The 25,176-nt window shown below is 40.5% G+C and overlaps 1 protein-coding gene across 1 annotated transcript in view; it reads left to right on the forward strand.

Annotated features, from left to right (window-relative positions):
• The window catches only part of LOC126092748 (leucine-rich PPR motif-containing protein, mitochondrial-like), a 245,182-nt gene that overhangs the window by 131,763 nt on the left and 88,243 nt on the right, over positions 1–25,176 (forward strand). The window contains 3 exon segments of the mRNA XM_049908474.1: positions 16,502–16,675; positions 24,607–24,738; positions 24,826–25,021. Of these exon segments, the coding sequence (XP_049764431.1) occupies positions 16,502–16,675; positions 24,607–24,738; positions 24,826–25,021 (502 nt within the window).

Below are 25,176 nucleotides of genomic sequence, written 5' to 3' on the forward strand. Positions count from 1 at the left end.
AATTTTCCTTTAGGCAATATCTATCTTGCCCCTAGTGAGATAAGCCTCTACATCCTTAAATTTGTTCTCTAGCCATCCCTGCTTAGCCATTTTGCACTTCCTGTCGATCTCATTTTTGAGACGTTTGTATTCGTTTTTGCGCAGCTTCATTTACTGCATTTTTATATTTTCTCCTTTCATCAATTAAATTCAATATTTCTTCTATCACCCAAGGATTTATATTAGCCCTCGTCATTTTACCTACTTGATCCTCTGCTGCCTTCACTACTTCATCCCTCAGAGCTACCCATTCTTCTTCTATTGTATTTCTTTCCCCCATTCCTGTCAGTTGTTCCCATATGCTCTCCCTGAAATTCTGTACAACCTCTGGTTTAGTCAGTTTATCCAGGTCCCATCTCCTTAAATTCCCACCTTTTTGCAGTTTCTTCAGTTTTAACCTACAGTTCACGACCAATAGATTGTGGTCAGAGTCCACATCTGCCCCTGGAACTGTCTTACAATTTAAAACCTGGTTCCTAAATCTCTGTCTTACCATTATATAATCTATCTGATACCTTCTAGTATTTCCAGGATTCTTCCATATTTAAGTGCTGATTTATTATTAGATATTCTCTACATCAACAAGCTAGCAGCCTGCTTATACCCCGTAGAGCAAGAATTGAAAGGAAAATGCTGTACTTTCACCCATGGCGATAACCACTTTGCTAACAATGGTAACTGTATGTAAGTGGCAGAATAAAAGCTGTAAAATGGGTGCATCGTTCGGTTTTGTCACATATCGGATTTTTCCGGAACACTTCCTGTTGACTTCGTTTTTTTTTTTTTCCATTTCTGCAAGCACCAGTGACCTAGCAGTTTCAGTGTGGTTAAGTTTTAGTGGTGAAGATAAACATTGTAGTTTCTGTTGGTAGTGCCAAGCGCAGATTACATCAGCATTTTCCCTCGCACGCCTCCACCCAGTGCAAAGACCAAGCTTGTTCATTAGATTTTTGTTCATTATTTTCAGCAGCTGTGTTTGAAGAATGCCGATGTGAAGAAATAGCACACTAGTTGTGATATAAATTGTTTTTTAATGCAGCTAGTGTGCTTTTTTTCACATTGAAAATCTTGTTATTGCATTCGCTCTGCCACCTCCAGTGCAACTGAACCACTTCTTTGTGCCAACTGTACTTGCCTCACACACTGAAAGAGAGAGACTGGACATGATGAAAGCTCAAAAAGTAGTAAGACTCCTTCACAGAGTGAAAGTAAAATTATGTTCTGCTACAATGTCAAAAGAAAAATTTCAAATACTTGCTGGAAATTGCGAAAAAAGTAATGTAAAATAAAAAATTGGCTCTCGATATAGTCATTTCAGTAGTGACGTATTGTGGTTAAAATTATCGCTGATAAATATCAGTATTTTTTTGGAAAAAGTATTGATGTATCGATATTTTATCATCATCCTTAGTCTTCACAGACAGGGATTTTCTTGACTAATGGAAGGAGGTCACAGTCTTTTTTTGGTGTAAAAATTGGGTCAACAAATTCCAATGTAGGGCAGAGATTTTTCCATAATTTTTGTAATGCACGTTTAGTGGTGTTCTCATGGCAGCCAACCATTAAATCACATAATTTATTTTACTTTCTGTTGAGTTTTTGCAGGAGTGTGATTTCATTTTCATCCTCTTCAAGTAAGGAGGGAAGCAGCATTTTTCTGTATTTTTTATTTATGGCACCAGTCCATAAGCTGAAGAATTGAAGTTACATTCGGTGGCAGAAAAACTCCGCTTGGGTCTTCACAAACAAATTTAGTTTTTCTGGGTGGGGCAGATCATTGTCTATAAACAGCAGAGCACGATTAGGCAGTTGATTTTATCTATTGAATGAGATCACTTTAGGGACAAATTGGTGCTTGAACCACTCCTTGAGCAAGTCTCGCTCTGTCCAAGAATTTTTTTGAATATTATAATACACATGTTAATGTTTTTGAATGTTCACAGTTTCACCAATTTGCCTATTACATCAGCGGAAATTTGTTTGTTGCCAAGGCATTTTGCAAGTAAATACAGTTAAATGTTCTTTGTACATTTTGAACCTGGGGGCAGATTTCTCTTCTTGCAAAGGAAGACTTTAGGTAGGCAAAGCCTTAAAACTTGTCCGGTTTCATCTGCATTGTAAAATTGCTGTGGTGAGCAGTTTTGAGAAGAAACAAGGTCATTAAATTCTTTTAGGTAATCGGCAGCAGCTTCATTATCAGCTGACAGTTTTTCCACAGCAATCGTGAGCTGTCTAATTCTGTGTCTTTTCGTCCAACAATCCAAAAAATGCCACCTAGCTGAAAATGGTGGGTCATCATTCATAAGCTTGTTCAATTGAAGCACCTTTTCCTTTACCAAAGGACCAGAAATGGTGATTCCTTTATGCCTTTCTTGAGTGAACCACAAGAATAATGCCTCATCAGATTTTTCGTATGAAGATTGTCATTTTTTGCCACATTTCAAGAATTATTTCATTTAAAGCAGAACATAGTTTTAATGCATATCCCCCCCCCCCCCCCCCCTCTCTCTGTCTCACGTCCCCTCCGGTCACTATTCATTGCTTTTCTGACACCATATTCGAGTGATAGTTTAGTAGAACTTTCTCCCTTGTCCAGTCTTTTTAACACTTCAGGTTTTTGTTTTAAAGTAATTCAGCACTCATGAAACAAATGTTAATAATAAATTTCAAATAATGTGCGTGGAAATTGGGAGGAAGAGGAGTAGGTGGGACGTTGGCTTTACAAGTTGTTGGAGGTCACTAGCACATGTCCTGCACAGCTTTCACATGTCCAAATTTTCACTCAGTATCCAATATACAGCACTTTTTGAAATACCTATGATATGTGGTAGCTTACACACTTTCAGTTGACAGTCATCCTGTTCTATTCTGTGTATTTTCTTCACAGCTTCTGGCACCATCACCTCATTTGATTGACCACACAAATGTTTGTCTTTCCAGATTGTACAGTCTTGCTTAAACACTGCCACTCAATGTTGTAAACATCCCTCAGCTGTAATGTTAGTTGGACTAAGACCTTGAAACTGAAGGTATTGTATTACATAACAGTGACCATTTTTATTCATATTTTCAAATTTTCTGATTGTGTTCACTATTGGTGACTGCCAAACTAGTGCAAAACAGCCAAGCATTGTCGAGTTTCAAACTTAAGTTTTATAAGGTTGATACTATCTACCATAGTCCTTTGTGAAATAACAATCACTATCTATGCATCAGGCTGGGTACTTCTGGGACGGCCCTCATATCTACACTTAGGTCATGGGATAGTGATATGCACATATACAAATGGTGGTAGAATCGCACACACAAAACATAAAATGGCAGATTATTGGTGGAGCTGTTATTTGTACTCTGGTGATTCATGTTAAAAGGTTTGCAGCATGATTATAGCCACACAATGGAAATTTAATAAACTTTGAACTGGTATGGTAGTTGGAGCTAGGCACAGGGGACACACACTTTTGGAAAGTGTTGGGGAATTGAGTCTTCTGAGAGCCATAGTGTCAAGAGTGTGACAATGCTACCAAATTTCAGTCATTGCCTGTCACTACGGACAACACAGTGGCCGAGGGCCTTCACATAACAATAGAGAGCAGTGATGATGTCTCCATACAGTTATCAGTACTAACAGAGAAGCAACACTGCCTGAAATAACCACAGAAATCAATGTGGGACGTACAATGAACATACCCATTATGACAGTGCGGCAAATCTTGACGTTAATGGGCTTACGGCAGCATGTGACCGACGCGAGTGCCTTTGCTAACAGCATGATGTCACCTGCAATGCCTCTCCTGGGCTTTTGATCATATTGGTTGGACCATAGGTGACTGGAAAACTGTGGCTAGGTCAGATGATTCCTGATTTCAGTTGACAAGAGTTGAGGTAGGGTTCGAGTGTGGTGCAGACCCCACAACGCTATGTCCCCTAGTTGTCATAAAAGCACTCTGCAAGCTCGTGATGACTCCATAATGATGTGGGCTGTGTTTACATAGAATGTACTGGGTCCTCTGGTCCAACTGAACCGATCATTGATAGGAAATGGTTATGTTTGGCTACTCGAAGACCATTTGCAGCTGTTCATGGACTTCGTGATTCCAAACAATGATGTCATGTCAAAAGCCACAATTGTTTGCAATTGGTTAGAAGAACATTCTGGGCAATTTGAGCGAATGATTTGACCACTCAGATCACCAGACATAACCCCATTGAACATTCATGGGACATAATTGAGAGATCAGTTCCTGCACATCATCCTGCTCCAGCAACACTTCAGAAATTTTGGGTGGCTATTGAAGCCGCATGGCTTTTATTTCTAGACTTGGTGAGTTCATGCCATTTTGAATTGCTGCACTAAGCCAGGTAAAAGGAGGTCCAACACGATATTAGGAGGTATCCAATGACTTTGGTCATCACAAAGTATGTGAAATGACCAGCTTATTTGTGCTGCTCTCAAATTGTCAGATGAAAAAATGATTGCACTAGACTGCAACTCGGTGGAGTACCAATCTCTTCAAGGAGTGCCATTGTAGCTTGAACAGAATCAACAGCTATGTTGACCAATTAAGAAGCTGGAATTTGTTGTCAGTTGTCAAAACCAATGGAAAGAATTCCATAAGAAGAGGCAGTGTTTGTGTTTATATAGTATTGTGTGCCTTTAAGTGGGTACAACTACTTCCATGTCTTTCCATGCAGGAATGTGTTTGAGACACATGTACAGAAATGAAATTTTGGTACATATGTACATTTTAATGCTAGTGCAGTAGGCAGTGATTTTGTCCTGCATGATGACACTGCTCATCTACATAGTTGCCAGTTCCCTCTGCTGACTTGAGTATCATTTCTTTTTGGTGCACTCAGGAATCACAGTGATATTTGCAGTTCTCATTCCCATCCTATTCTGTCCTTGTGATGGTGGGAGTGGCTTTCCAAGAACAGCATTAACTTTATGTAGATCTTATGGACACCATCATTAACAGCATCTCTTGGTACTGTTAATGTGCTCTATTGTTGCTCACGGTATTGATGTTACTCATTACAGACAAATTGAGGCAGCCATTTTTAACATTTGGAATGAACGGGTGTAGGACAGTACTGTACACCCGTACTCTCTGCTGGAAATATCACTTTGCCACGAAGAAAAATGATCCTAATCCTACTCCTAATGATCCAACTCCCCAAGACACAATCCAAATTGAACCATGCCTGGAACAGTTCCGTCCTCCGTCACAGCGGGACCCCACCTCCTCTTCCTCAAAATCACCCTCTCCTAACCTTCCAGGAATTTCTGACTTCCAGTCTTGCCTCTCAATCCTTCTTAAAAAACCTTAATCCTACTCCCAACATCACCACTGCTGAAGCCCAGGCTATCCGTGATCTGAAGGCTGACCAATCCATCGTCATTCTTCCGGCGGACAAGGGTTCCACGACTGTGGTACTTGATCGTCGGGAGTATGTGGCTGAGGGACTGCGTCAGCTTTCAGACAACACTACTTACAAAGTTTGCCAAGGTAATCCCATTCCTGATGTCCAGGCGGAGCTTCAAGGAATCCTCAGAACCTTAGGCCCCCTACAAAACCTTTCACCTGACTCCATCAACCTCCTGACCCCACCAACACCCCGCACCCCTACCTTCTACCTTCTTCCCAAAATTCACAAACCCAATCATCCCGGCCGTCCCATTGTAGCTGGTTACCAAGCCCCCACAGAACGCATCTCTGCCTACGTAGATCAACACCTTCAACCCATTACATGCAGTCTCCCATCCTTCATCAAAGACACCAACCACTTTCTCGAATGCCTGGAATCCCTACCCAGTCTGTTACCCCCGGAAACCATCCTTGTGACCATTGATGCCACTTCCTTATACACAAATATTCCGCATGTCCAGGGCCTCGCTGCAATGGAGCACTTCCTTTCACGCCGATCACCTGCCGCCCTACCTAAAACCTCTTTCCTCATTACCTTAGCCAGCTTCATCCTGACCCACAACTTCTTCACTTTTGAAGGCCAGACATACCAACAATTAAAGGGAACAGCCATGGGTACCAGGATGGCCCCCTCGTACGCCAACCTATTCATGGGTCGCTTAGAGGAAGCCTTCTTGGTTACCCAGGCCTGCCAACCCAAAGTTTGGTACAGATTTATTGATGACATTTTCATGATCTGGACTCACAGTGAAGAAGAACTCCAGAATTTCCTCTCCAACCTCAACTCCTTTGGTTCCATCAGATTCACCTGGTCCTACTCTAAATCCCATGCCACTTTCCTTGACGTTGACCTCCAACTGTCCAATGGCCAGCTTCACACGTCCATCCACATCAAACCCACCAACAAGCAACAGTACCTTCATTATGACAGATGCCACCCATTCCACATCAAACGGTCCCTTCCCTACAGCCTAGGTCTTCGTGGCAAACGAATCTGCTCCAGTCCGGAATCCTTGAACCATTACACCAACAACCTGAAAACAGCTTTTGCATCCCGTAACTACCCTCCCGACCTGGTACAGAAGCAAATAACCAGAGCCACTTCCTCATCTTCTCAAACCCGGAACCTTGCACAGAAGAACCCCAAAAGTGCCCCACTTGTGACAGGATACTTTCCGGGACTGGATCAGATTCTGAATGTGGCTCTCCAGCAGGGATACGACTTCCTCAAATCCTGCCCTGAAATGAGATCCATCCTTCATGAAATCCTCCCCTCTCCACCAAGAGTGTCTTTCCGCCGTCCACCAAACCTTCGTAACCTCTTGGTTCATCCCTATGAAATCTCCAAAACCACCTTCCCTACTCTCTGGCTCCTACCCTTGTAACCGCCCCCGGCGTAAGACCTGTCTCATGCACCCTCCCACCACCACCTACTCCAGTCCTGTAACCCGGAAGGTGTACACGATCAAAGACAGAGCCATGTGTGAAAGCACCCACGTGATTTACCAACTGACCTGCCTACACTGTGAAGCTTTCTATGTGGGAATGACCAGCAACAAACTGTCCGTTCGCATGAATGGACACAGGCAGACAGTGTTTGTTGGTAATGAGGATCACCCTGTGGCTAAACATGCCTTGGTGCACGGCCAGCACATCTTGGCACAGTGTTACACTATCCGGTTTCTCTGGATACTTCCCACCAACACCAACCAGTCAGAACTCCGGAAATGGTAACTTGCCCTTCAGCATATCCTCTCTTCTCGCTATCTGCCAGGCCTCAATCTCCGCTAATTTCTAATTTCAATTTGCCGCCGCTCATACCTCACCTGTCTTTCAACATCATCTTTGCCTCTGTATTTCCGCCCCGACTGACATCTCTGCCCAAACTCTTTGCCTTTACAAATGTCTGCTTGTGTCTGTGTATATGCGGATGGATATGTGTGTGTGTGCGCGAGTGTATACCCGTCCTTTTTTCCCCCTAAGGTAAGTCTTTCCGCTCCCGGGATTGGAATGACTCCTTACCTTCTCCCTTAAAACCGAAATCCTTTTGTCTTTCCCTCTCCTTCCCTCTTTCCTGACAAGGCAACCGATATTAGCAATATCTAAGACTAAAGAGTAATGTCTACTTACTGGCTATCAAGCAGAGCTGACTGGCCTATCACTAGAAATACAGATTTTAAATAATTTCTATGAGAGAAGAAAATTGGACAGTTTGTAATCTTTTGATGGGTAGGCATGGTATCACAGTAAGAGTGATAAATTTTTTGTAAGGTGAAAGTGGATTTGCTTCACAACTTCTGACACGGGCACCTAATTTGGTCAAGCACTGCAATGTTTGTCTTGCCAGTTCGTAAGGCTTTGCTTAGACACTGCCACCCAATACCTGACTGTTGTAAACAAATGAGCAGACTTCCCCCAGAGTTGAAGAGAGTATTTAAATTATTGGGAAAAGCTGACATTTGTACATTCATTTTATATTACTAGCTTGCTTTGGCCCTTGGTCATTTTCAGATACAATGTAAACAAACTAATAAAAGTGTAGAAAAAGCTATATCATTATAATCTTCTTCAGCATTATTGACCATTTCCAGCTTCCTGGGTTGAGCTGTCTCTTTCCACGACTCTTGTCCTCTTTTAAGTACCTCTTCTGTTTGTTCTCTTCTCTTCTCTGTGGATTCCCTCACTATCCCTGTCCATTTCTTTCTTGGCTTTCCTCATGATCTATTTCTAGTTAAACTTTCAAGAAACACTTTTCATTTACTTCTCCCATTCTCGTCTGTCTTTTTTATCTTGTTCTGAAGTTATGGGATTCCATTCCCCCTCTTCTTCTTCTTCCTCCTCTCTCTCTCTCTCTCTCTCTCTCTCTCTCTCTCTCTCTCTCTCTACCTCCTCAAGTTCTGATTCTGTTCTTTCTTGTCTTCCCTTTGATACTTCAAAAATTTCATCACTGCTGCCTGCATTCTACTCCCATCTGTTTATGTTTTAGTTCATATACTAGTTGCATGTACTGGAATGACTTCTTGATAAGTTGAATATAGGGCATTTTTTCATTCTTTTTGGATGCCTCTGTTTTGCAGAATAATCCTTACACTCTGGTAGAAGCTGTTACCTTGTTGTATACTTTTTCCAGTTGCCTCAACTACCTACATCTACATCGATAATCTGAAAATCACACTTAAGCATCTGGAAGAGGGGTCATCAAACCTCCTTTGCAATAGTTCTCTCTTATTCCAATCTCGGAAAAGTGCATGGAAAAAATGAGCACATATATCTTTCTGTGTGAGCTCTGATTTCCCTTGTTTTATTATGATTATCATTTCTCCCTATGTAGGTCAGCGTCAACAAAATATTTTTGCATTCGGAGGGGGAAAAGTTGGTGATTGAAATTTCATGAGAAGATTCCGCTGCAATGAAAAATGCCTTTGTTTTAATTATGTCCACCCCAAATCCCGTATCATGTCAGTGACACTCTCCCCCCTATTTCATAATAATACAAACCTGCTGTTTTTCTTCGAATTTTCATGATGTATTCCATTAATCCTATCTGGTGAGGATCCCAGACTGCACAGCAGTACTCCAAATGAGGACAGACAAGTGCAGTGTAGACAGTCTCTTTAGTAGCTCTGTTACATTTTCTTAATGTTCTGCCAATAAAACACAGTCTCTGGTTTGCCTTCCTCACAAAATTTTGTATGTGTTGTTTCCTATGTAAGATGTTCATAATTGTAATTCCTAGATATTTAGTCGAATTTATGACCTTTAGATTTGACTGATTTATCCTGTAACCAAAATTTAACAGATTCTGTTTAGCACTCATGTGGATGCCCTCACTTTTTTCATTATTTAGGGTCAATAACTAATTATCGCACCAAACAGATATCATTTCTAAATTGTTTTGCAAATTGTTTTAGTCTTCTGATGACTTTACTATATGTGACAGCATCATCTGCAAACAACCTATGACAGCTCCTCGGATAGTCTCCTAAATCATTTATGTAGGTAAGGAACAGCAGAGGGTCTATAAAACTACCTTGGGGAACGCCAGAAATCACTTCTGTTTTACTCAGTGACTTTCTGTCAGTTACTACGAACTGTGACCTCTCTGACAGGAAACCAGGAATCCAGTCACATAACTGAGACAATATTCCATAAGCACACAATTTCACTGCAAGTCGCTTGCAGTAATACAGCATCAAAAGCCTTCTTGAAATCCAGAAGTGTGGAATCAGTTTGAAATCCCTTGTCAATAGTACTTAATGCTTTGTGTGTGGAAATACTACTGGATCTGTTTAACAAGTATGATGTTTCCAAAATCCGTGTCGACTGTGTGTCAATAGACCGTTCTCTTTGCGGTAATTGATGATGTTCGAATACATTGTATGTTCCAAAGTCCTGCTGCATATCAGCGTTAATGGTGTGGGCTTGTAATTTAGTAGATTATTCCTATTGCCTTTCTTGAATATTGGTATGACCTGTGCAACTTTCCAATCTTTGGCTACGTATCTTTTGTCAAGCAAGCAGTTGAAGATGTGTGTTGCATATGGAGCTATTGCATCAGCATACTCTGTAAGGAACGTAATTGGTATACAGTCTGGACAAGAAGACTTGCTTTTTTAAGTGTAAAACTTGCTTTTCTACTCAAGTGATGTCTACTTCAATGTTCCTCATACTGGCAGCTGTCTTCATTCGAATTCTGGAATGTTTACTTCGTCTTATTTGGTGAAGGAATTTCAGAAGGCCGTGTTTAGTAACTCTGCTTTGGCAGCACTGTCATCATTAGCGTTTCCATTGCTATTTTGCAGAGAAGGCCTTGATTGTGTCTTCCTGCTAGCATATTTTACCTACGACCAGAATCTCCTTGGATTTTCTGCCAGGTTTCAACACAAAGTTTCACTGTGGAAACTAGTATAGGAATCTTGCATTGAATTCCGCACTGAATTTCAAGCTTCTGTAAAAGATCACCAATTCTATAGATGTTGAGTTCGTTTAAATTTGGCATGCTTTTTTCATTGTTTCTGCAACAGTGCTCTGACGCTTTTTGTGTGTGATGGGGGATCAGCTCCATCATTTGTTAATTTATTCGGTATAAATCTCTAAGTTGCTGTTGATACTATTTCTTTGAATTTAAGCCACATCTGGTCGACACTTACCTTATTAATTTGGAAGGAGTGAAGATTGTCTCTCAGGAAGGCGTAAAATGAATTTTTATCTGCGTTTTTGAATAAGTACAATTTTCATTTGTTTTTCGAAGATTTTGGGGTTACAATATTCAGTCTTGCTATGACAAACCTGTGTTCACCAATCCCTGTATCCATTTTGGTGCTCGTTATTGGCTCAGGATTATTTGTTGTTAAGAAGTCAAATTTTTCTTTTCACAACTGTTTATTATTTGTGTGGGCTCATGAACTAACTGGTCAAAATAATTCTCTGAGAATGCATTTTGCACAATTTTTGATGATGTTTTATGTGTACCTCCAGATTTAAACATATATTTTCGCCAACATATCAAGAGTAAATTAACGTCACCAACTATCTTGCCATCATTTGCGACCACACTTCATATACACTTGAAACTATTGCACAGTTCCAAAAATTTTCCATTCCATTTTATATTTTCCTTTGCTTCCTTTTTCTTCTTCTTCTTCTTCTTCTTCTTCTTCTTCTTCTTGTCCTTCTCACTAATGTTTTGTTCTTCCCTGTGCTTATTCCCATTTTCTCTCTCTTGGTTCTACACATTACTTGCCTTTCTATTTCCATTTTGTTCTCATTCCAAATCACTATGCGATCTGCAAACACCATAGCTTTTTTCGAAATTAATTCACTGACTGTGAATTCCTCAACATCAGCTGTACTAGGTACTGACCTACTGACCAATAGTGACATATGAAAATTTGTGCTAGACTGGGACTTAAACTCTGGATTATCGCAAGCGATTGCCTTAACCACTTTGGCTACCTTTACACATCCCCTGGACCGAACCAAACTTTCATATCTCACGCTGTCTACATCCTCATATCATAAACCACTGAATTCGTCACCTAACGCTCACAACATTTCTTGGATTCCTGCAACAGGGAGAATGAGACAATGATGAATCATGACCGACATTACCGTCATGTGCCCGTCAAGGCTTGGAATACTTACCTGCATGTCTGATTACATGTTGCACTGCATGTCCCCAGACTAATGAAAATTTTTTTGTGACTTGGTTTCTCAGTATTTTAGAAACCCTTTTCACAACACATACCTCCCACTTGCACCAACATACACACAGTTATTACAGAGCACAATAATGGGTAACATACAGTTAATATGATTATCTCTTGACAATTTACAGATCAATATATGTACCAGCCTAGTGTTGCTGACATCTGCCCACATCATCTGCACATTGTATTTGTACTGTATTATATTTTATTCCATGATGTTTTGGGTTTGTAGCTGGTTGGGATTGACATCTTGCCACCAGGCAGCTATACCCAAGTGTGTCATACACTGGAGATTGCTGGTGCACATTGGTATATGTATACCAAAAATTGGCATGGTGGCACAAGTGCATAGATTAATGCTGTATGACTGACCTTTGTCGAGTTAGTACTATCTATCAAATATTGTTCCATCTGAGGTGCTCAGTGGCATGGGTAATGATGACATTCAATGCACATGCTCTGTCAAATGCTGACCAGTGGAGTTAAGATTCAGTGGTCAAAATAACAAAACTTTTTCTTGATGTGCCATTGGGTGTAAAAGTTTGCTTTTCTGATGAATATATTACACAAATCACTAATTCCCATGCTTCATCAAAGCTGATAAGATATTCTGCAAAGCGTATTTCCACAGATTCCTTGGTAATGAATCCCAGTAGGGTCATCTGAGCAAAATTTTCCTGCCAGAATAATTCATAGAATGTCCCATTGAAACACACTATTCAGGAGTGCTTAACTCTCTCGGCTGTGAAAGGGAAATGTGATGATAAAGTTCCATGCACGGTTCACGTATTGTGTGTGTTAGGTTTTTCCACACTGGCATGATATCTGTAGACTGCAGTGTTCCTGTATTTATAGGGATCTAGCTGCCACCACCCTTCAAAAACTATGGATGTCTTGCTAAAGCTGTTGCACAGGGCACATGTTGTGTCTGATAGAGACAGCCTTGCATAGAAACTGTAACATCTATAATCTGTATTAAGACAATCGATATCCTCCACTTCAGGTTAGCACAGCCTTAATGAGGAATAAACATGACCATTTGCTGCAAGATAAAGAGGAGAAGAAGGATTTGGGTTTCCATAAGGATGAGTCTACAGAATACCATGCCAGTGAGGCAAAGCCCGTATTTGTCAGACCACACTCTCAATACGTGAATAGCATGTGGAAATCGATTGCCACACTCACCTTTGCAACCCAGTATGTTGGCAATAGCTGAGAATTTTGTTTCCTTGGGACAGTCTATCTATGAATTATTATGTCATGAAAATCTTGGCCATAATGGGAACCTTCTGGGATTCAATTATCTGGGAATCTATGGAAATACATTTGGCAGGAAATATTATTGATTGTGTTGATGGCTTTCAACCTGATAAAGCATGAAACCCGATGACTACTGTTATTATTTTGACCACTTCATTTTAACTCCACAGGCTTGCAATTCGGGAGAGAGCATTCAAGCAATATCATCACTACATTTGCGCCTGCACACATCAGATGGATCAATATTTGACAGAGGACGCTGACTCGACAGAGGGTGGTCATGTAGCACTAACCTATGTGCATGCCCGTCTGCACCAATGTTCGGTATAAACATAGCAACATTTGCCAGTAATACCTGGTGTAAAACTCACTTCAACATGGCTACCTGGTTGTCTTCAGAAATATTGTGGCAAGATATCAACATCACCTGCTTTCGATCTCAAGATCTAATGGAACACTCATTACATTGGGAAAAATTCAGGATATGTGAGTTATTTATGGCCCAGTCACATTAATGTGACCACCACATATGTTTGATGTCAAAGTGAAGTTAACACTCACAGACAAGAAGTGGCACTACTTGCAGTGGAGAGTATATAAAGTGTGTCAGGGACACAGAAGAAGTGCAGTCATTCACATAATGTGGAAACAGATCGAGTTATCTGACGTCTGAAAGGGCATGGGTTTTGGGTCAAGGGTGGAAGCATTTCTGAAAAGGCTACATTTGTAAACTGTTCACATGCCACCACAGTTAAAGCTCCCTACACTATACATAACAACAAAACCAGCACTGAGAGAACTGTGGTGCACTGTGGGCTGTAGATAACAGGTGAACAATGGCTGCAGAGATGTGTATGGGCAAATATGAGGGTAATCCCAAAAGTAAGGTCTCCTATTTTTTATAAGTACATAGACCTGTTTATTTCTACAATGGTTTACATCAGTTTACAGCTTGAACATTTAGCTATTTTTTGACATAATCACCACTTCTGTCAATGCATTTTTGTAGACGCTGTGGCAGTTTTTGTATGCCCATGTCATACCAGCTCGCTGCCATGCTGTTCAGTAGGTTATGAACCTCTTCTTTCACCTTGTCATCGGAGCCGAATCGCTTCCCAGCCGAATGTTCTTTTAACTTAGGGAACAGGTAATAGTCACTGGGCACCAAGTCAGGACTATAGGATGGGTGGGTGATTGTGTTCCAGTAAAACTGTTGTAGGAGAGCAACGGGTTTACTGAGCAATGTGTGGGCGTGCGTTGTCATGGAGAATGTGTACGCCCTTGTTCAACATTCCTCTTCTCCGGTTCTGAATTGCTCGTGTGAGTTTTTTCAGAGTGTCACAGTACCTGTCAGTGTTAATTGTGGTCCCAGTTGACATAAAGTCAACTAACAATACACCTTTCCTATCCCAAAAAACGGTTGTCATGACTTTACCGGCAGACTGTGTTTGAATTTCCGCGGCTTTGGCGAAGAAGGATGCCGCCACTGGCATGATTGTTGCTTGGTCTCAGGTGTGAAGTGGTGTGCCCAGGTTTCGTCACCCGTGACAATTGAGTCCAGAAAGTTGTCCTGTTCGGCTGCAAAATGGTGAAGAAATGTGCAGGAAGCATCAGCTCATTGCCGCATGTGGTCCTCAGTCAGCTTGTGTGGAACCCATCTTGCGCACACTTTCCGGTGGTTCAATGTTTCCGTTAAAATTCTGTGAGTGGTGCTTCGGGAAACCTCAGGAATCAGTGTGCAGAGATAATCCAGGATGATCCGCCGATCTTCGCCCATGCTTTGCTCAACCTTCAACACTGTCTCCTCAGAAATTGACAGTCTCCTGCTCCTTTGTTCGTCATGAATTTTGGTCCGACCAGCTGCAAACTCTTTACACCACTTACGAACATTTTTGACATCCATGCACGACTCACCATACACTATCGTCAACTGACAATGGATTTCAATCGGCGCAGGGCCCTTTGCGTTCAAAAACTGAATAACTGCGCGCAGTTCCCACTTGGCGGTAACATCCAATGGGAGCTCCATTCTCAACGGCTGCCAAGCCAAGACTGAGCACCTCAGCACGGCGTGCGCATGTTTACACACAGCGCGTCAAGCACTCTTCAGAACAAATGTGACCAACTGCCACACAAACAGAGTTCTATGCTTATAAAAAATAGGAGACCTTACTTTTGGTATTACCTTCTTAAGATGTGCAACTGTTGAGCAACTGACTACCCAGATTAACCACAATGAACATTGCTGTGTATGGACCTCCACAGCAGGTGCCTGGTTCATGCATCCATGCTGACGGCTGTTCATCAATGACGAAGGATGGGATTTGCATGCCAGTACTGCCGCTAGACATCAACTGAGTGGTAACAGGTGGCCTTTGCAGGTGAATCATGTTATAAGCTCCATCAGACAGGTGGCTGTTGGCACGTGCAATGTGAAACGTCTGAAAGCCAACAGGCTGCAACAATCATCGGAAGGAGCCTGGCCGGAGGAGGGAGTGTTATGGTTTGGGGAATGCTCTCATGACATTCCCAGGGTGGTGATGTCATTCTGGAAGACACAGTGAACCAACCCAAATACACACCTATCCTTGGAGACCATGTCCACTCCTATGTGCGGTTTGTTTTCCTAGGCACAATGGCTCATACAAACAGGACAGTGCAGCATATCACATAATCCACAATGTAGAAGCATGGTCCAAAGAACACTAGGATGAATTTACCATACTCCCCTGGTCATCAAACTTCTCAGATTGGAAACCAGCCGAGAATCTGTGGGATCACCTCGATCGAGCTGTTCGTGCCGTGGATCCTCAACCTAGAAACCTGGTGCAGATGGCCACAGCACTGAAGTTGACATGGCTGCACACCCATTGGTACCTTCCAGAACCTCATTGACCCACTCCCCGCACATCTGTACTACAAAAGATGAATATTCAGGCTTTCGGCAGGTGATCATGTTAGTGTGACTGGACTGTGTATTTTACTTATGTTATGAACAAACCTCACCTTGCGACAACATGAAATGGATAGAATGCTACTTATCACATAGAAGAGGCACATTGAAAGAAGACTCTTAGGCCTTAAACGCTTTGAGTTGAGCTAATTGTGGTCACTTGTGCATGTGTGCGTGTGTCCGCCCGCGCGTTTTATTTTCTAGATCTGAAGAATGACTATCTAATAGCTTTTAATATCTAACAGCATTTTTTCTGTGTGCTTGTCTAACACTAAATGCCTTCTCCATGTGGTGTGTATCAATAATATATACTATAGTGGTTATAGAGGATATGGTTGAGATTTTCTCCAAAATTGTCTCCAGGTGTTAAAAATTTCGACAAGTACCTCTCACGTAATGTGAAACTATCAATGTGAAAGCTGCAAAATGACACAGATCTGTAACCACAGAACTCTGTGATATCATAAAGAAACTAATGAAACCATTGTTTTATGTTTATTTAGTGCTGTAACATAAGGCATAGATGAGTGACAATATTTTCTGCTTGTTCTAATTGTTTCTGTAATAAAGGCATATTAGAATGTATCATAATAAGGGAGAACTTGTTGCAGGGCTTGGTGGACCAGGGCCTGAGTATAAGCAACAGTGCTGCTGAACGCTTGCAAGAGAAACTTAGTGGCGAGGAGTTGACAAATGATATATCTACTCTCTTGTCTAAACTTACTACTGGTGAGCTGACACCCACACCTGTGCAGCGACAGACTGGACGTGCTGCTGTAATACAGGTGAGTTTTTAGCATTTTAATAGATCAGCATGAAACTGCAATTTAAAGCTTCCTGCAAAGTGTACAAACCGAAGATTTGTTGTTGAGCATTACAGTGGTGGAAATAGTGATGCCATTGCACATAGTGCCATTGACAGCAGTTTCCCATCTGCCTTGAAGATATTAGTGTGCATCGTGGAAACTCAGGAAAGCAATATTGAATGAAAGATGAGAGTTGCCATTTAAATACTTGGTGGTCAGCTGTCCCTAGTACCACATTGAGAATTTCTATAACTAAAACTGGTTGCATTGCTACATGGTGTTGCACAAGTGGTGGTACAGTAGCATACTCATTTCATTGTTAAACAGTAAGCAGATTGACAGTGTAATGGGGCTTATGCGTTATTACTTGCTGTCTGTATGCTTTGTTCCACGTCAGTGCGAAAGCTGTTTTGTGTTGTGCTTGTTTGTGTTTTTAAATGAGGAATTCTCTGAATTTTCATGTGTTAGAACATTCTTCTAATTTAAATATTATGTATTGAGGTCTGCTCAGAAAAAGTATAGAAATTCTTTCTGTGGTAACAATGTGTTCTATTGATATTCTATGGCAGCACGGCACTAATGATAATCTCCTGAGTAACCTATTCTTTTGCACTCTTGAGATCTTGTTTAGTTTCCAGGCTGTTATTTTAGTGGAAGATGCTACAGTGTTTATATTGCTTATTTTAATGCCCAATTTACAAGAAAACTGCAATTTGAAATTTTGTATGAAAGAGAGACAATGTGTACACAAACAAATGAACTTCTGAAACAAGCTTACAGAAATGTGCTCTTTGTTAAATCCAGTGTGTATTTATTGATTAATTTAACCTGGAAAGCTTTGGGCCATCAGGCCCCCTCTTACATCTAACAAGGCATTCTGTATATTTTAGATTACATGTGTTTCAGTAAGCAAGTTATACTATGTTGATAAATTAACAAGTACAATAGTACAGATAAATAAAGATGCAAACACACAGTTTGTATTCATATATGCTAAGTAAACTAGTAGTTACGAGGTGTGTTTTTTTAAGTAAGTAGCTTTGTGAAACAAAAATGAAACGAGTAGACTTTTCATAGCAATTTTATTTTTACATGAAAGCCCCTACTTCAGTCTCCTGTTCTACATGATTCCCACTATATTTGGCATGTTTACATTTGTGAGTATTTGAAATGCCTTCTCCAGTTGAGAATCTCACCAACTGTGAAACATGCATTGTGAGTCGTTTTCATAGTGCTATAGGCAAACTGGCTGAAATTCATTGTCAGAATAGTGAAGTGTATGGAGAAAACATTGTGAGGGATGAGTGTGCGTTTTTAAAGACCGCCATACAAGTGTGCATGATGAGGAACGAAGTAGGTGACCGTCAGTCATCACTGACCATCTGGTGCAGAAAATTGACAAAAAAGTGAGATAGAACAGATACATTATAATTTTGGAATTATGTGATGAGTTTCCTCGAGTGTCAAGAAGTGTGCTTTATGCAGTTGTTCGCAAATCAGGTGATAGATTTCTACAAGGGTGGTATTCAAAAGCTGGTTTTAGGATATGATAAGTGCCTTAACATTGGTGGGAATTTGTAGGAAAGTAATTAAAGTATAGGCTTTCTTGTAAAAATAAAATTACTAAGAAAAGTCTCCTTGTTTTATTTTTATTTCAAAAAGGTACTTACTGAAGCACACCTTGGAGAAACTACAGCGAGTTTTCAGTTAAGTGTGCCATCAGCAGTGGACAGGAGAGAAAGGGGTGGAGGAAGGAGGGAAAGGAATGTGTTAACACACAGGTAAAGAATATAAGGGAGAAGAAGATGGCATGACTGAAAGTGAAAGGAACATTGGCTTTGCTGTTTGACAAAGGCAAAATCAACCTTATATGCTAATTTTTGAAGAAAACTGTATCATGCTGACAGCAGGAAGTGCTTCAATTTCTTAACAGCAGCGCAGTATTGAATGGTGTGCAGATTGCGTGGCAGTTTGTTCCAAAGGCAGGCAACAGCGAAAGAGTTCGCAAATGTTTCTGTTTTGTGAGTGAACACAGCTAGGGTATTAGAGGAATAGAACATTGTGTTTGGATTTTGATGCCATGAAAGGTGCTTAATCTCTGATGCGATGTAGTGAAGTGCTTGCACACTGAGGAACCAGAGGAGACATAGTGTGTAATAGTCACATAGTTTGTCTGGCCACAACCACCCTATAGTCCCAGGGGGTGGGGGTTTATTATGACAACACAGTGTTGCCAGCATGCAGCTAGCCACACTTAACAAGGTGCTGCATGTATATACAAGGGTTGGAACTTAAATGGTGGCAACTATTTATTCACCAACAATACAAAAGAGTTACATGTTTGCACCTGTTACTGTCCTTCAAGGTAGTCACCAGTGTTGTGTAGAATCCGCTGCCAGTGATATGGAAGGTGTAGTATACCGTTAGCAGAGCCTGTTCTGTTGATGGTGCGAAAGGAGCTGTCTACTGCCTGTCCAATCTCTGTAACAGTCCTGAAGCGAATGCCACAAAGTGGTTCCTTCGTCTTTGGAATCAAATCGAAGACACAAGGACTTAAGTCTGGGGAGTATGGTGGGTGGTACATTAATTCCAAGTCCCATCGACCGAACAGACCAGCCACAGCTTGCGCTGTATGCGCCCGCGCATTATCGTGCAAAATGATGGGTGAGTTGCTCATAAAGTGTCACTGCTTCTTTTGTAAAGCTGGTCACAGGTGATGTTCCAAAAATGAACAGTAATACAGTGCATTGATGGTCTGCCACGGCCTCTGCTGTTCCTGTTTCAAAAACATAGTGACACCGTTACGTTAGACTGCTCGCTCACAAGTGACTGTGTTTCCCACGATTGTGAGCATGCCTGTGACATGAGACGGGCAAGTCCATTTGCTCTGAGGTAAGGTAGGTATGTCATCAATGTGTGCTATCAGCGGCAGTAGTAGATTCCATTGCATAGTGTCTCCACAGCAGTTTTGCCACTATTTAAGTTCCAACCTACGTACATAACAGGCAACAAAGCAACCACCTGGGCTCAAGAAAGAACTGCAACTTGACTCCCTCAAACTTAACACTAAGTAATTTTAATAGGAGTATAATTGGGCATCTGAACCACTAACATTGCCATATCAACAGATGTTGCAGGCATAATGTGCACAAGCATAAATGGTCTTGTGTTTTAATGACTTGGGTCATGCTGAATTATGTCACAATAGTAGATGTTCAGTAGTATGAGTGCTTGCACGAGTTTGTTTCATGCCCTATGGAAATATGTTCTAAAACTTTTTGAGAGCGTAGAGGCATGCTGAGCACTTCTGGCACATTGTGACAGTATTCTCTACCCATTTGAGATTCTTGTCCAATGTTACACTGAAGTTCTTCACTGTTTTCTGATATGATATTGAAATACTTTTGAGCTGAATGGGAATTAATTTTTCATGGAATTCTGAACTTATTCATTTCTGATGTGTTGCTAAGATTATTTGTGACAGTTTTCGTTTAGTCTAAGTCCCAGGTTTTTCGTGCATGTTACTGCTGAATGCAGATCGTCATTCATCTTTATATCTTCAGGTCTGGGGCTTTGGTAAAGCTGGTGTGGTATAGAAATGATATTTACAGAAAGACAGAGCAGACAAAATGTCATTAATATATAACGAAAACAAAGGTGTGCCTGACTGACCTTTGTGCCATTCCTGGGGGAACATATTACCAGGGAAAGTTTTAATTCCCACAGACAACACATTGCTGTCTGTTTTACAGACAGCTTTGAAACCACTTCAGTGCATTATCTGAGAAATTTAGCTGTGACATTTTTGTGAGTGGATTGTCAAAATCAACATTATCAGTAGCTTTGCTAAAGTCTAGTAGTATCAGTATTGTTGCATCTCGGTTGTCATGGCATATTTCTGGGCATGAGATACCTTAATTAGTGTAGTGTGTGTGCACTATGGTGTTTACAAAAGCCAGACTAATACTTGCCATATGGGTTGAATTCATGCAAGTGTTCAGTGATTAGTCATAAACAATATATGCTAAGTCTCTAGAAGCAGCATCTAATATTCTAAGTAGTCAGTATTCACTACGCGCTTACGGATTTTCAATTTTAGTGATGGGTCAGACTGTGCTTCTTTTCCATGGCTTGGGACACTTTCCATTCAGGAGGGAAAAATTGAAATGTCAGCTAAGACAGTTATTAAGATATCGGCAGTATTCTTGATTGTCGTTATGCTGATACTGTCATTGCCTGTTGCTTCAGAAGAGAATCTTATTATTGCTTTTCTCCTTGTATTTGTTGCTAAGTGTTCGAGACAGAGACAGTCATAGTTATGTTTGGGGATTCTTTTGGGTGATAGTTACTTGCCGCGTAGGGGTTGAGAGATGTAGAAAATAATTCATTCCAGTCATCATCTGTGATCTGAGTTTTTGTTTCAGACATCTGAGCTACAGAGATTCTTCCATAGAGTTTCAGGTCTTGTATCACTCCATACGAGGTGTGTTCAAAAAGTAACGTGACTTTGCATTTTTGTAATAAAAAAAAAATTATTTATTCATTGATATTCTTATTGTCCCCTTCAAAGTAATCCCCCTCAGATACATTACTTGTGCCAACCTTCTTCCAATCCTCGAAGCACTTCTCATAAGCACTTTTTGGTACAGCCTTGAGTACCCTAGCTGTGTTCAGACACAAAACAGAAACATTTGTGAACTCTTTTGCTGTTGCCTGCCTTTGGAACAAACTGCCATGCAATCTGCACACAATTCAATGCTGTGCTGCTGTTAAGAAATTGAAGCACTTCCTGCTGTCAGCATGATAAAGTTTTCTTCAAAAATTAGCATATAAGGTCGACTTTGCCTTTGTCAAACAGCAAAGCCAATGTTCCTTTCACTTTCAGTCATGCCATCTTCTTCTCCCTTATATTCTTTACCTGTGTGTTAACACATTCCTTTCTCTCCTTCCTCCACCCTTTTCTCTCCTGTCCACTGCTGATGGCTTACTTAACTGAAAGCTCGCTGTAGCAGTTTTTAGTTCCTCTGTCGTTGAAAATCTTTGTCCTTTTGTAGGTCTCTTCAGTTTTGCGGTGGTTTTGGCCAAAAAAATATCTCAAGAACAACGATGAATGAGCAGGTGCAATTTCGTGGTGCAAAAGCAATGAATTTTTTTCCCCCCCACAATTCCAGACTTTTTTGCATATTGCTTCTCGTAAATGGCGCATAACGTCAAGGTAATAAATACACCTTATGGACTGTACAGCCTTGAGGCAGAAATTCATGATGCACCAGGCCATGGTAATTGAGAAAAACAGTGAGGAAAACTTTGACATTTGATCATATTTGGCGTGCTTTTTTTGCTCTTGACTCTCCAGGATGCTTCCATTGGTACGATTGGGCTTTGGTTTTGACATCATAATGTGAACCCATGTTTTATCACCAGTTATGACCCTTTTGAGCAAATCGGGACCATCATTGACATCATTCAAGAGTTTTTGAGCAATGCTCATGCGACAGTTCTTCTGATAAAAATTGAGAAGTTTTGGAACAAACTTCGTTGACTCGTGTCTCGTGCCCAGAACATCCGAAAAAATTGCATGACACGAGCTGATCAAAATGCCAACATCCTCAGCAACTTCTCTTACAGTAATTCGACGATTGTCCAAAACAATTTTCTTCACAGCTTTGACGTTATCATCTGTTGTTGATGTGCTGGGGCCTCCAGAGCGACATTCGTCATTGGCATCTTCTCGGCCATTTTGGAAGGGCTTGGTTAGAACAGACTTACCTTATGCCACTGTTACCATTTCAAGTATTTTAGAGCACTTGATTCCATCTTTTTCACAAAATTTGATGCAAATTCTTTACTCCATTTCTTACAGTAACTGAAAATTGTTGAGCACACTAAAACATGTATAACTTTTCTATCTGTCAGAAACAAACGAAATATGCTGTGCAATTGAAATTGTAACATATATTTGCGATGTGTGTACCAACAAAACAACAACAACAAAAATCGATAATTGAATGTATGTTGCCCTTGCAATTTGAAAAGTCACCTTACTGTTTGAACAGCCCTCGTACATGGGAACAAGTGTGTGTTATTTTGGCATTGTGAATGTATCGCTTTACCCTGTTTTGTAGCTTTTTGTTTTCTTTGTAACCCTCAGGTTTTGGGTTTACCTTGAAATGTGTATGGGGATCATCAAACAGTGGAAAGTCCAGGATGGAATAGTGACAGTATTATGAAAAGGATAGATTGCTACTCACTTTATAGAGGAGATGTTTGAGTTGCAGGCAGACACAATAAGAGTGCTAGTGTGTGAGCTTTCAGCCGAAAGATCTGCTTCTAAAGTAGGCAATGAATGCACTTTCAGCAAAAAAACTCACATGTGGCCAATTTCTCTGGCCGCCTTAGCAGAAGGCTTTTTGGCCAAAAGCTCACATGTTAGCAGTTTTTTGCTGTGCCTGTCTGCGAGTCAGTACTTTCTATTCATTCTTCACTTGACATAATTTGTCAACGATGGAGCAGGAAGTTAACTTACACAGATTGTGCATGTTCATCATAGAGAGCAGTAAGTTTATTATCAAAATCTTTGATTTTGCCATTGATTGTAGTCCCTCTGATTATTTGATGCCATATGATTTTTGCTCAATCAGCTGTTGGAACAACACCATCAGTATGTTTAATGTTCCTACAATATGATTTGAACTGTGGGTGCTGCACAAAGTGGGCTAGGAATATTATATTATGTGCTAAAAAGACTGGAGCCAAAGCTTGACCTATATCTTTTAGTTTGTTGCTCTTTTTCATTGCAGTTTTGTCTGCAAGAGTGACTGCACACTGTGTGGCATGTAGGTTGTACTGGAAGAATATTCATGTTGTTACAACTAAACAATCATCTTACCTTTATTGTGGAGGGAGTGTCTGTCAGTAGGTCTGTGTTCATGCCTCTCCTTGTGATAACACGTTTGTATTGACACTAATGTGAATGAAATCCTGACTGAAAGGAAGTCATTGAGCCGATTTCTGGTAGCTTGTAGATGGTACCAGTAAAATACTCCTGACTGAAATAACATAAATTCAGCCTTCCTTCCTGCACTAGGATTTGACAGACTTAAGACTGTAGTTTTGAGATCAGTTTGTATATATGCACTGACACACCCACTAAGCCTGTTTGGTCTGTCTACCCTAAGAAATGTATATCCTGGAAGGTGATCAGATGTATAGACTATATGTATTTTTAGCCACGTTGTGGGCAAGATGATTATTTGATAGTTAAGTTGGTGGAAGAGGATAACAAGTCCTATTCTAAAATGATCATCCCTCAATTACGTATATCTTTAAACCTCAAATAGTGGCGCTCTCATTCAGAAAATTAATAATCTGTGCACACCAACTGTCTTTAATCAGAGAACTTGCAAAAGAAGTAAGAAGCTTAATTGTTAAACATTAAGAGTATTAAAAATAGTAATTTAAATGTGTCTTGGGTTGCAACAAAGTTTGTTTCTCTTTGTACTGAAGATCAGAAGGAATATAGAGTTAATGTTTGCGTGAAACTTCTTGACCAAGCTGCTGCTGATGGAACATTCTTGCATAGGATAATCACAGAACAGTATTGAATTTAAGGCTATGACATTGAAAGTCGAGTCATTGCAGTTGATTGGAAAAGGATCTCCACATCCAAGTAAATCATGACAGTTCAATCTAAAGTCAAGTTATTGCTCACAGTTTCTTTTCATGACAATGGAACCTTGCTTTTCTAATTTTTAATGTTGAAGATATTGCTATTTTAAATAGCAACAATGTAAGAAATTAAATTAAGACATATATTCTTCATAATTATGCATTGTAAGTTTTTAGGTAGGGTGCAGGATTTTCTGGTAGAGAGGAAAGAAACATTTCACTGTATTTTGTAAATGTTAAAGGATGAACAACAACTGAAAGAACAGATTAAAACTCTGGAAGCCAAAGAACAATCTGCGAACGGTGTCAAGAGGCAGTTACTGTCCCTCTATTGCCGAAATAAGGAACTTGATAAAGCTGAACAGCTGAAACAGGTTAGTGGCTTTGATAATACTCTAAATAAATCTCCCTGTTCTTATACTTTTCAGTCATGGAAGTAATATAATATTTTTGTTTTTCAGGAACTTGAAGCACAGGGATTTGTGTTGACAGCGGGTGTGCAGTCTCAGTTGATTGATATGTACTGCCACCATGATAAACTGGATGAAGCATTAGAATGCCTTAAGAGGCTACAGGAAAAAGAACCTGATTTTGCTATTGGTGATCTTCGAATTCTCAAACTTGCAGGTCTCTTGATAAAGAACAACAGATTACAAGGTAAGTAAATAGCAAAGAGCTGTCGCATTTTAATTACTGAAAAACGCAAAGATTAATAACACCTTGCCATTTCACATAACTCTTCTATTAAAACTTGCAGTCAAGATGAAGGGCACATGCAGTACTGCTATTAATAATTTATAGTTTCATCAGCA

The sequence above is a fragment of the Schistocerca cancellata genome, chromosome 7 (genome assembly GCF_023864275.1).
Source record: "Schistocerca cancellata isolate TAMUIC-IGC-003103 chromosome 7, iqSchCanc2.1, whole genome shotgun sequence".
NCBI lineage: Eukaryota > Metazoa > Arthropoda > Insecta > Orthoptera > Acrididae > Schistocerca > Schistocerca cancellata.